The 12645-nt window shown below is 38.8% G+C and overlaps 1 protein-coding gene across 5 annotated transcripts in view; it reads left to right on the plus strand.

Annotated features, from left to right (window-relative positions):
• Positions 1 to 12645, plus strand: part of KIFAP3 (kinesin associated protein 3) — a 67913-nt gene that overhangs the window by 22759 nt on the left and 32509 nt on the right. For 4 of the 5 annotated variants that reach the window (XM_068199321.1, XM_068199324.1, XM_068199319.1 and 1 more), the window contains 7 exons: positions 3823 to 3923; positions 8225 to 8333; positions 9394 to 9506; positions 10454 to 10619; positions 10835 to 10963; positions 11187 to 11285; positions 12096 to 12181. In XM_068199321.1, coding sequence (XP_068055422.1) covers positions 3823 to 3923; positions 8225 to 8333; positions 9394 to 9506; positions 10454 to 10619; positions 10835 to 10963; positions 11187 to 11285; positions 12096 to 12181 — 803 coding nt within the window. The remainder of the gene's footprint in view (positions 1 to 3822; positions 3924 to 8224; positions 8334 to 9393; positions 9507 to 10453; positions 10620 to 10834; positions 10964 to 11186; positions 11286 to 12095; positions 12182 to 12645) is intronic. The other variant, XM_068199322.1, reaches the window with a different exon arrangement.

A 12645-nucleotide genomic window follows, 5' to 3' on the forward strand; every position in this document is an offset into this window, starting at 1 on the left:
AACTGTTGAGTGTATTTTATAACACAATAATTCCCACAAAATCAGTAACTGCAGTTAATGACTGGTTTGTTAAGGCATTAACTGCACTCAGCTGGGAATGACCAATTTCTCAGGAATGGCTGTATAAGAACTAAGGCTAATTCAGTTACACTTTCAAATAATTATTTGGTTAATTAATGGTAGATTCTTGTGGAAATCCTATCAAAGTGCTTGTGACCCCCACATTTCATATCCAATGAGTTCATTATGATTCAAGTTTTATTATAAATACCAGAAGAATCCATAAATGACTAGGCCATTATTTTCCAGGGCTGCCCTTACTGCTTTAGGCCATTTGGCTATTCCACCTTCAGTCATAAAAAGCTTGATGCTCAAAACTTACCAGCATTTGTAGGCCACAATTTTCTGGCACCCCACCAAAACTTTTGTGATTTTTTGAACACTTTTGGCAGAGTTCTGTTTTTTTGGTTTTTTTCTCTTGCTTTTTCTAGTTAGGGCAATAATTGATCCTTACTCTGCCCAGTCATAAGGAAGTCTTCCTTGCAATTTCTGCTTTTTCACATGTGGCCTTCAGCAGTGGTCAAAAATAGCAGAAAAGGTATCCTTGGGTGCTTTGGAAAGCTGTTTTCCAGCCAGGTGCTGGGCAGGGTTTGAAATTTTTACAGCCAAGTCTTTATGCAATGCTTGAAGCAGGGTTAATTAATTAGCATTCAGATGAGTAGAAAATAATTAGAAAAAGAAAGCTTGGTACTGACATATTCAAGTAATAGTCAGCAGCTGCCAGTTGATATTTTTGGAAGTGAAGTACCAATGTAAAAGGATGAGAATTGGCTTGGTAGGTTTTTTAGAGTCTCTCACTTCTTCCCCTTTGTGTAAACTTCAGCCTGCAGGTGATGCTTTGAGTTTAAAATGCTTTAGCTGCTGTGTCTGTCCTCTTCCTAATCTTCAACCAGCTCCTTCTACCTGGTCTCCAGTCAGCTTCCCAGCAGGCTGTGTGCTTCCCAAGTGAGCGCGAGATGAAAAGTTGTGTTAAACCATGTGCTTAGGAGCAACCACCTCCTCTTGATTTTCCTGCAGTGTTTTACTCTTTGGATCAGGAGTTTTCACTGTTGTGTGTGAGAACTGACAAAATCACAAGGTTCTGCTTTTCCTTCACCAAAGTGTATCCATAGGGAAATAGAACAGTGAAACTTGCAGACATCAGCCTGAAATCTCTTCCTTTCTAGGAAGTTAAAATGAAATTAAATTTAAAACACATACACCATTAAATACTTAAAAGATGGGTTAGTGGCAGACTGTTTACCTTCAGCTTTTGTTCTGTAGTTTACTTTTATCATCAAATTAGTAGAATTCACTTCTTTTATTCACAGTTGAAAAGTACTTCCTTGCTGAGGTTGTGCAATGGTTGTGACTTAAATGCTTTAAACCCTTCTCTGTTCCCCCTAGTGACAGTAGGACAGGGCAATTCAGGGAAAATTGGTCAGGTAACTGCACAGCAAGGAGGAATTTTAATTCAGTTCTTCTCTTGGAAACTGTAGCTGTCTTTGCCTTTTGTGTGTCATGAAATCTACTTTATGGAATGCACTTTTGGAGAATGATTTAAGTGCTGGTCATTAGAAAGCAACTCTTCAGGAGTTCGTTCAAATAAAATAAGTTTATTTGGATTTCACATATTCTTCACACTTTAGGTTGAGTATCTGGATATTTGTGATTATTTTTGGTAGTTTTGAAATTGAGGTAGTGTTGTCATTTAGCACTGACACCCAAGAAGGTGTTCAGGCATAAGAAAGATTATTGTGGCCAGCTAGACCTTTGAAAAAAAAGGGATTAGAAAATCATGCAGAGTTTCCTCTAAGAAAGAAAACAGAAGGCCTTTACTGTTATATCAGCCTATTATGATTGAAAATAAGCCACTAATATTGCCAAGTACCAGGAAGCCGCTGAGCTTACCAAATGTAAAACTGTACCTTCACTGATGCTTTATATTAGCACAAATGAAACTTGCAAAAATAAGGAGGAAGAAAAAAAATCCACAAAGGACAGAGGCTAAACAGTTATATTTAGCATCATTCTTGTAAATGGTCTGGCAGTTCGTATGTGCTGAAGGTCTGGTCAAACTTCATTCCAGTTTTTCTTGTTGGTGTTTTGGGGAGCTTTTCTCTCTTTTATACTGGCTTGCCTTCACACACAGTTTCCTGCATTATCCAGCTAGGTGTAATTGTAAATTGAGTCTCGTGTTTAAGTCCTAAATACAGGCATCGAGTGTTAAGAGCAGCGGAAACAGATTACTTTTTTCCTTAGACCCATGAAATTTGGAGGAATAATTTCTTCTGTATACTTCTAAATTTGTGCAGGAGAAACCTTTACCTGTATGTGTGGGAATTTTTTTTCATGGAATGGTTGTTTTCCCGATGTTTCTGCAGGTGAATAGGGAGGTAAGGTGACCAGTCGCAGGAGAAGCACTAAAGAGAAGAAAACACACTTCATTTTGTTTGCTGGTACCTTCTGTGCTTTTATTTTCATAATTATCAGAGTAGCTTTCACATTTGGGCATTATCCTTCCTCCCATTTTAAATGTATGGAAGATTGTGATACCAGGGTATGTTATGTTTTTTCAAGCAGGTAAGACTCTAGAAAGATTTGAAAGCTCAGCTCTGATTTTAGGTTTAATGTGGCTAAGAATACTTCACTCACTTGAATGGAAGCTGCCAGAGGGCTTTCATGAGTCTCTTTAGATAATTCACTTTTGAAAAGGGCTCATTCTCAGGATAAATTATCATATCCTTGCTGCTCAAAGGAAATTCCAGCTCCCAGTGATGTGTGCAGAAAGAAAATTTCCCTGTGTTTGTTGCTGTTTGAGGTCTTTGTGCTTTGCCAAATTATTACACAGATATTTTCTGACTTAGTTAAATACAAGTGGGAGGTAGGGTATTGCTGATGAGTTGTGTAAGAACTGTGAATGAATCTGGAGTTGGTGACCTTATTACATCCTGCTTTAACTAATGTACACATTCAGATGCAGGGTTTATCCCATATATAGCCAATATCCTGCTCGTGCAGGGCTAGAGGAGAACTTGAGAATGCTCAGTGGGTTTCAGCAGTGAGTCAGAAGCAAATTCATCTGTATTGTTCTTAAACAGTTGTATGTTTGTGTAAGATGATTTTATAGAACCTTTCAGTTAAATACTTCACACCTCACTCACATTAACTGCTCCAAATTTCATTGTGAGTCTTTCTCTTTGGTAAATATCACTATGAAGATACACTGATGTAGTTTTTGATCTGTATGAAGCACAAAAGGCTCCAATGGTATAATACTGTTGTTTAGGAGAGTAAAACAACCAGTATTTGCTTGAAAGGCAGTGGATTCCTTCTACAACACCTCTTAGTGGCTGTTCTTATTTTTCTCTCTGGCACTGGTGTATTCTTTATTATTTCACTTTAAGACAAGGTTGTTATTTAAATAAGAATATTCACAGCTAAATCTTAATTTTCTAGCTGGAAATTGATTAAGCTTTTCTCTGGATGGCCGGTCATTATTAAGCATTCCTTTCACGAAATAAATGCCTTGCAAAGTGGTGTTAAGGAAGTGTTTTGAGGTGCTGGGAAGACGAAGGAATATTTACCATTGCCCTGATTCCCTCTTTGCACTAATACGTGGTTCATTTGGCTAGGCCAGGCCAAGACCCTTTCATTAACGTGTCATTTCTGATCTAAATTTTCCCTCTATTAGCTAGGATTGTTCCGCTTTTCATTTTCCTCTTTTGAGTATTTAACAACAGCTAAAAATTCTCCTAATAATATATTTTTTTCTCCTTTTAGGAAACGAAAATAACAAAAAAGTAGCGATTTGCATTCTGTATCACATCAGCATGGACGATTGCTTTAAATCGATGTTTGCATACACAGACTGTATCCCTCAGGTACGTGATGAGCTGATAAAATCCATCTTCCCTCGTGCTCTGCGTCCCTCCCTCGCTCATGGCAGAGCTCGCACTGACACCCGCAGGTGACAAAGGGAACAGCCACGGTGCTGCTTGGCACTGAGGCGCCCACCTCCTCCTCAGGCAGGCACTGTTCTTTGGGCTTTCGTGGTACCCAGCAAAAGCAGAGGTGACCGATCTCTGTCACTGCTGCTGACACTTGAGCTGCACCAGTGAACTGCTGAAATTACAGGTGACCCGGAGGATTCCTACACAAGATCAGGAACGCTTGAGAGAGATTAAAGCTTGTGCAGGGCAGCTCCCTAGGGAACGTAGTGGAAAGTATTTCCTTTACAGTTTTAGAAGGCATTCTTGCCTGATCCCATTGGGTATCAAAATTTCAGTGTCTCCAATATTGCAGGATATGAGCTGGAAACCAGCCAAGCAGGGTTACATTCCTACATGACAATTCCTTTTCCAACTGCAGGCATGTACAGCAAGGAAGACTTGATGAGTGTGGAAGGCTCTTCACTGATCTTTCAGCCTGCATTTTCTTACTTAACTCATTGACTCAAGCAGACACAATATCATGGGGTTTGGGCTTTTGTGGGTATTTTTGGGTTTTTGTGTGCATGTGTTTTGTTGTTTCTTGTTAGTCTGGGTTGTTTTTTTTTGTTTGTTTTGTTTTTCTCAAGTACCAAGTCCTCTCTTACTGACCTTTTTCTCAGCCCAGGTGAGGCTGGAAAGTCTGTGTTGCCTAAGTGTAAAAGCTCTTTGGCAGCTTTTTCAGAATTGCACCATGGTATCTTCTTTCCTGCCAAATGGTTTTTTAACATCAAGTACTCCCAGAATGGAAAGTTGTCATGGAAAGTTATCGGAATGTTTCTGGTCATTATCTTATGGCAAAATTGGTGAAGTTTTTCCACGTACAAGATGATTCTGGATAATAGAGGGGAGAACTGGTGGGAATAAGTAATATATGTTACAAAGTGGTCTTGTAAACATCCTGCTGTCTTTTCTACCACAAGAAGCAATTACCTTTTAAGGTATTTGTGTGGTACAAGGGACCTGCTTTGTTCTAGCAGTTACCGGCCAAACTCAAATTCCTGCACCAGTGTCTTAGGACTTGCTTGTGACGTGCTTTCAGGGAATCTTGGTATGACTCCTGGACCCCCAGTGCTTACAGAGCTATGTCCAAAGACTGGAGGAGCAGCAAACAATTCTGCTGCCTTCACTGGGCTTTAGTGAAGTAAACAACAAAGTTGGAAAGTATAACTATGGGTATTGATGCGTCACAGGTCACATCTGCACACTGTTCAAAAAGAAGCTGAGCAACCAGGGCTTAAATTTTACTACTGAATGTTCAAAATTAGGATGGTTATCAAGGAAGACAAGTAGCAGAAAGCATTAGGAAGTGGATAAGGCATCAGGAAAAGAAAATTACTGTTTTAAATGGACTCACTGCTATCTAATTCTACCCAAGAAACCCAAAATCTCTCTTCAGTAGTGGTATACACCCTCGCGTGGGTTTGTCTCTTTTTGAGGAAAGGTGTTCATCAACAAATACTAATTAATGTTTAGCAGCAGTAGGAAGTGCTTGGAGAAAGCAGCCCCTGTGGTGATTCTGGCTGCGTGAAGTGCTTGCCCAGGGCTCGCGCGTGCTGTCCCGGCTAAACATCCTTGTGGATTGCAGGAGTTAGTGGGTGCTACTCTAGTAACGGTTAAAAGTGAGTATTAACAGTTCATTCTTGTTTAGACCTCAGCAATGCGTGTTTTGTTTAAATAGGTGCAAATGCCATCCAGATGCTTATAAAAGCCTTTATTGGTAATAACCTGGCCAATCAAAGGGCATGGTTAGGCAGTGATGTCATGGTGATATTTAATATTTTACCGCAGAGCGGTGTGCAAGGTTCTCCAAAGCTGCCCACATGTTTTCCACCACGGTTGTCCTGTTTGGGCCCTCTTTGATCTCTAAGCTTCTTTTCAGCTTAATGCTGGTAAACGTCCTCTCTTGACAGCCCCCTTTGCTCCTGTCCGCCATTATCTGCTGAAGTTCAGAAACCAGAGCATCACTTCAAACAGCAGAGTTGGGAGTAGCCGCTCAGGAGAGATTCCTGAGGCATGCAGTTCTGGCATAATCATTCAAAGATGTTGGAGCTGGGCTTGGGAAGGGGGTTGGACAGAGGTGTATGTGAACACAGAGCTGTGGGGGTTGGCCTCTGGTCACTGGTAAATAAGTGAAGGCAGGTGCCAGAGAGTCTAGACACAGTGATTTCAGTGCTGGTCTGTGGTATCTGATACTCAATATGGGACTTGTCTGATTGAACACTACTGCCTCTTCATTGCACATGCTGCAGTCCTTTTACTGCCTTCCTGTTAAATCAGTAAAAGATGACAATGGACATAGTAAAAGCAGAACAAATTTAATTTTAATATTTCCTATTTGGCAGCAATTACTCTTCCTTTTGAAGTGGCACAAGAAGCAATCAAATTAAATGAAGACATAATGGGAAACATGGAACTCGCATGAAACTATTATTTTAAAATTTGAACGGCTTTAATTGAAACTGGATATATTTTTTCTTTTATAGAGAAGTAGTTCAGTAATTAACAGTGTAATCCCATCTTGTTAAACATTTAATTTCCATGGATTTTGTATTGTGTAAGTAATGAGAATGTTTCCCTTCAAATTATTTGAAGGGTTTTAAAAATCTGTATTTAAAGGTTTTGTAACAGAAGAGTTGCAGGGGGTGATTTTTGAATGCTCATGTTCTACTTGTTAAATGGTAATTTTCTTCTCTGTTAATTCCCTCTTATGTGACTGTCAGGCTTAAGGATTTAATAAACCAGGGATTTTATAAGTTCTTAAAACAACCTAGAGAAATCTGATTCTACCTTTTTAAGAAAAGGAGGAAGAAATCAATGATAGCTTTTAAATGAGTACATGAAAGTCTCGGGAAAGACATAAATAGCTATGTTGTAATGTAGTTTTTATTTTTGGGCTTTTTGGTTCTGTTTGGAATTAGAGCCTGCTATAAGATAATAGGTAAACTTACAGAAGGGCTAGAGTAAAATAATTGGAGAGAATTCCTGCAATCCTATTGTTTCTTTTTATTTTCTCCTCTTTAAATGGATTCTTCACCTACTTTCTCTAGCTTTTAATGCATTACAAACATGTCTTTCCACCAGGGGGCAAGCACACAAATATTTAATGATTACTTAATCATTAAATTTAATGATCATTTGTTGCTTTCTTGTCCTCCCGCCCCTTCCTGAGCTGCAGTTTTTGTACCTCATGTCCTGCTTATCTTTAGGCTTAGTTGTTTCTTCTTCCAGTAATCTCAGTCTTGTCATCACACTGGTTTGCATTATAATCTAACCATGTCTTGTGAACTGAGTGGGTTTTAGAAGCAAACAGGGTGGTGTCCCCCAGCCCTGAAGTTGTGCAGGGCTTGTCTGCCAGGATTGGAACCAGAGGGAAAAGAAATGGGTTTATTCCAGTCATGTTCATATATTCCAAATGCCATTTCAAACCCTGTTCCTGTTGAACCCAATGAGCCAGGATAGCCAGCCTGTGATGTAATGGACAATACAGGGCCAGGTGTGTAAAATGATGGCAATCCATAGGTGACGTTAGGAGCCTTGGGAATCACCTGGGAATTCACTGCCATTTGCTGAACAGTTTGAACAGGATTACAGGTGATTGCTTACATTAATGTTACCAGAAGAATGGGATTACTGCTGAGGAGTCTGTGGGATGTGGCAGTGTTCAGCTCTAGCTGAAAGCTGCAAAGAGAAAGAACAGTGCTTCAGAGACAGCTGAAATTACCTATCAATGAAGTAACTCACAGCAAAATAGTAGTAGAATTATTTTGCAGTTAAGTACCTGTTTAGAGTCATAATTTTCTTAAGCTAATAGGTATTAATCTGACTTTCTGTGGAATTAAGTTGTGGGGTTTTTTTTTTCCTATATTAAATTCACCTAAGCTTTCAAAACAAATTTATCCATTCACAAATACTAAAAACCAGTCAAAGGAAAATTTCAGTGGTAGCAATAAAATGTGACTAAGCCAAGTTAATTTAAGGTGATGAGTGATTGCCATTTTTGGCACTTTGAAGGATTGTTATCCCGAAATAATGGAGCTATACATGTTGTGCCCCTGACCTTTGTAACTTTCACTGTTCTTGTAGAAATGCTGAGTACTAATTTTGAAAAAAGGTACTGTAGTTGATATCATAACACTGCTTTTCTAATGCTTAGGAAAGATTAATGACCCAAGTGTGTTTGTGTTTCTTGGCAGTTAATGAAGATGCTTTTTGAATGTCCTGATGAGAGAGTTGACCTGGAACTTATTTCTTTTTGTATTAACCTTGCTGCCAACAAAAGAAATGTGCAGCTTATCTGTGAAGGTAACTGGCCTGAGGTTTTGATGGGGCGTTTGGAGATGACAGCACTTTGTATATTTCTTTTATTATACTTACATATGTAAATTATGTATATTTGCATTATTTATAAATGTATATATGTGTTTTTAAAAAATAAAATGCATGTGTTTGGGTAATGATGGCAAGCAAATGGCCACATCCTCCTCACAATTTGCTCTTGGTGGCAGGAGTGACACTTGAGGGAGATGCCCACACCTCTTGTACATGCACATTGTTGTGAAAAACAGGCTGATGACATTGCTGTGGGAAACTATGGCTGTGTGGAGACTTCACTGCCTGATGCCTTCACTTTATTCTGCCTGATGCCTAAAATCCATCATTGGCTGACTGGTGTTTCACCTGCCAGTATCAAATGAATAGCAGTGATGTCTTTCAGTTGCAGCTTTCCATTAATTTGTTAATTATAATTGAGCTTCTTTTGGGTTCTAATATTTTGATTAATGGTCTAGATAGTTCTGACTTTCTTGTAGTATCTCTGGATTATTTAGAAGTTTCATTATTTTCATACTTGCAGTTTTAAATAAAACAATATTACTCAGTAGCTCCAACTTGCACTTGTGCTCAGCATATTCCCAAAGAACTGCTGCAGTGAATTACTGGCCTTCAGAGTTGCAGTCAAGAGATTCTGTGGCCTGTAATTCCATTTTAAAATTCTGTGCATAGCTCTGTAGAAGGAGGAGCAGGGAGATCCAGTTTTATATTAAAGGTGAAGTTCAAGCTAGCAGCACTTTTTAGGTAGGCAAGGGTGATCTTTTGGAAGCATAATGGTAACACTGGGATTTGCTCTATGTGGTCAAGTACTTCAGATCTGTTCCCATGCATTGATCTTTGGTAAATAAACTTTTAAAACCCTAACAACATATTTATTCTGTGGAATGGGGAGAGAAGTCTCTCTGCCTGGACTAACTGCTGTGCACTTTTTCATTCCAAACTTTTAAAGCGTGAAGCATTTGTTTGTGTGCATGTTGATTTTTGATCTGCCAGTACTTGCTTCTTTTTTTCCTAAGTGTTTGTTTCTTTTCAGGAAATGGTTTGAAAATGCTCATGAAGCGGGCTTTGAAGTTTAAGGATCCGTTGTTAATGAAGATGATCAGAAATATTTCACAACATGATGGGCCAACTAAAAGCCAGTTTATTGTAAGTATTAGGTCTTACCTAATGTGATCTCTGTTATTTCTCCTTCTGGAAAACTCTGGTTTTGGAGAGCTGCCATGGTTTGTTTTGTAGGGTGTCCAATTTAAGTTTCCTTGTCTGTCCTGGGATGATTTATGTTTTGTTTCATAATGCTATCTCATCTGGTTGATCAGAGTTTGGATCCCCCACTAAGGAGAAAACAGGTCTTAAGCCTTATCCAGTAAGTTTCAAAACAAACACACAAACGCAAGCAAACAAACAAAAATGCCCCAGATGCTGGGGTGAATATCATAACAATTAAGTTATCCTAAATTTCTGCTTTTGAACCTAGAGAGAAAAATCTGGTGCTTTTTTTTTTTTCCCCTCGGTGTGCCAGGTGTGTTTTATTTGTGGGTATTTTAAATACTTAATATTTAAATAGTGATCCTGTAAAGCCACCCTTTCAAAAGAAAGGAGGAAAACACAACACTCTAATCATGGAGATTTTAAACACACTATTAAAATGTGGATATCAAATTGTCTTAAAGCAGTATAAAATGAGTAAGTAGAAGCCATTATTCCCCTGTTAAATGTCCTCAAAAAATCTAGTTATTTATTAAAATCTTTAGGTAAATAACTCAATTACTGCCACTAATGCAGGATGGTTTTCTCTTTCTTCTTTTCCTTTTTTTCTAAGAGCTTTTTTAAACTCTGTGTTGTAGTAACTACTTTTGGAACATTGAAACAAGGATCCACATCCCTTGAAAGTGAAAGGATGGAGAGGGGAAGAGTGCTGAAATGTTTTCTTGGATTATTCATCAACTGGAATTGAAACTGCCTTATTAGTCTTTATTTCAGGAGCGAAGTCTCTTTAGTTTTCTTTTGAGAACTAGCTTTAGTTTGGCTGAAATGCGAGTTCTTCAGAAATCCAGATTATTCATTTGTAATGGTTGTTGCTGTATTTTCTTCAGGAATATGTTGGTGATTTAGCAGCTCAAATATCAAATTTTGAAGAAGAAGAATTTGTGATTGAATGCTTGGGAACACTTGCAAACTTGACCTTACCAGAGCTGGACTGGGAACTTGTGCTGAAGGAATACAAACTGGTTCCATATCTCAAGGATAAGTTAAAACCAGGTCTGTACAAAGTTGGGTTGGGCTTCCAAAGCAGAGTCTCTCCAAGAATATTTAGAGTGCTCAGAGTAGAGTCTATTTACCTTTATAATTTGTGGTTGTTTAGGAGAACAGAACACTGAAGAATAGAATCATGTCTGCAGATAAATACACAACTGCCAGTAGATTAAGAATTCCTGAGAGAGGTAACACTTGCTACTTGCTGCCTTGTGCCTTAGCAGGTTCTGCTGAGGATGACCTTGTTTTGGAAGTGGTGATCATGATTGGGACCGTGTCCATGGATGACTCCTGTGCTGCTCTGCTGGCTAAATCTGGGATCATCCCTGCACTCATCGAGCTGCTGAACGGTAAATTGGCCATGTGTGACCTGTGCACAGCAGGAGCTGTAATTGACATTGCTGTTTCCCTGCAAGGCAGGGGTTGGTGTTTGTTGTTACTGTGTTAGTGATAGATTCTGAGCAGTGGTTTCATAGATTTGGGTTTTCCCACACCTTCACAACTCTTTAACCATCAAAAGCTTCTATTTGTGAGATTGGAAATTGTGGTGGATTTTTTTTTTTCTCCTTGCAGCTCAGCAGGAAGATGATGAGTTTGTCTGCCAGATCATCTATGTGTTTTATCAGATGGTGTTCCACCAAGCCACCAGAGATGTCATCATCAAGGAAACACGTATCTTTTTACAGATGAAACATCTGGAGTTGCAGCACTTAATTTGCCATTGCTGGTGTTTGACTTCTGTTTCTCTTGTAGTAACCTCATGATCTCAGAGGTTTCTTTGTAAACGTTTATTTCAGCTGAAGAAAAAATCCAAGCAGCCTAAGCATGTAAAGGGACCGTAAGGTTAAAAGTAACGATTAAAACTTAGATTGCTTGGAAGCAGGGAGGGAAGTAGGAGGGGGGATCACTGGACCAGCTGACTCATTAGGTGCTATTCAATCTGCTTTACTGTCTGAATTTGTTTTGCAAATCATAATTAAATTCAGTTTAATTAGTTCAGAGAAGAACATATGTAGAGCATAAGCAAACTTTTTTCTTTTGCAGCATTATACAAATATGTTGCATGGTCTGAATTTTGTGGGCCTTAACTGAAAGTTGAATTTTATTGAAGCATTCAGAATGAGTTGAATGAGCCCTGGGAGGGATAGCAAATTAGTGATTACATTGCTAACAATACAAAGGATACTTCTTCATGTTCTTTTTGCCTTTAATCTCTGTGGAATATCTGAGAAGCCATTTGAGTGGTTGTTCTTTGTGTCCTGTTTGGACTCCTGGGTTGCTAGCTTAAAAAAATTATAGATAAGAAGTTGCATCTCTTGCTAATTCTGGAGTGGTAAAGCACCAACATTTGAAAAATGCTTTCTTGCTACATGAGATGAAAAATTCCTGCCTCTGCATCTTAGTGAAATTTGCAGTTTAAAGAACCCAGGGTTGTGAGGGGGAGAAAAACAATTTATTTTCTCCTTAACAGTTGCTTTGCAGAAGCTCCAGCGTACCTTATAGACCTGATGCATGATAAAAACGCTGAGATCCGCAAGGTCTGTGACAACACTCTGGATATCATAGCGGTAGGTCTGGCTTTCTTCCTCCTTCCAGAGCCTCTTTGCCCAAGAGAATTCTAAAATAATTAAATATATTGCAAATCGACAGTATTTTTCTTGTGCAACTTTCTAATCATATGGATAAAAGATGAATTTTCAGGGCACAGTGGCAATCATTAGGCTGGGCATCAAACTTCCAAAAAGTGTGTGTGTACTTTGAAAATTCATACAAGTTAACTTTACACTTTTTAAAAGTGCTTTTAGACTTTTATAAATTAATCACATTACATAAGTGTGCCAAGCTTTCATTTTTTCTTAGTTCTCCAAACAAATGGCTCTTGTTACCCAGCAGCTTTATTCAGCTGCTCTACATTGCCTGATGCCAATATTTGTTTCAAAAGGAAAATGTGGCAGCGATCCTGACGCTGGCTGTCCCCTGCTGAGGGAACAGTCACTGTAATATTGTCTTCACCTTTTGGATAGGTTTCTTT

This window comes from Anomalospiza imberbis, chromosome 9 (genome assembly GCF_031753505.1).
Source record: "Anomalospiza imberbis isolate Cuckoo-Finch-1a 21T00152 chromosome 9, ASM3175350v1, whole genome shotgun sequence".
Lineage (NCBI taxonomy): Eukaryota > Metazoa > Chordata > Aves > Passeriformes > Viduidae > Anomalospiza > Anomalospiza imberbis.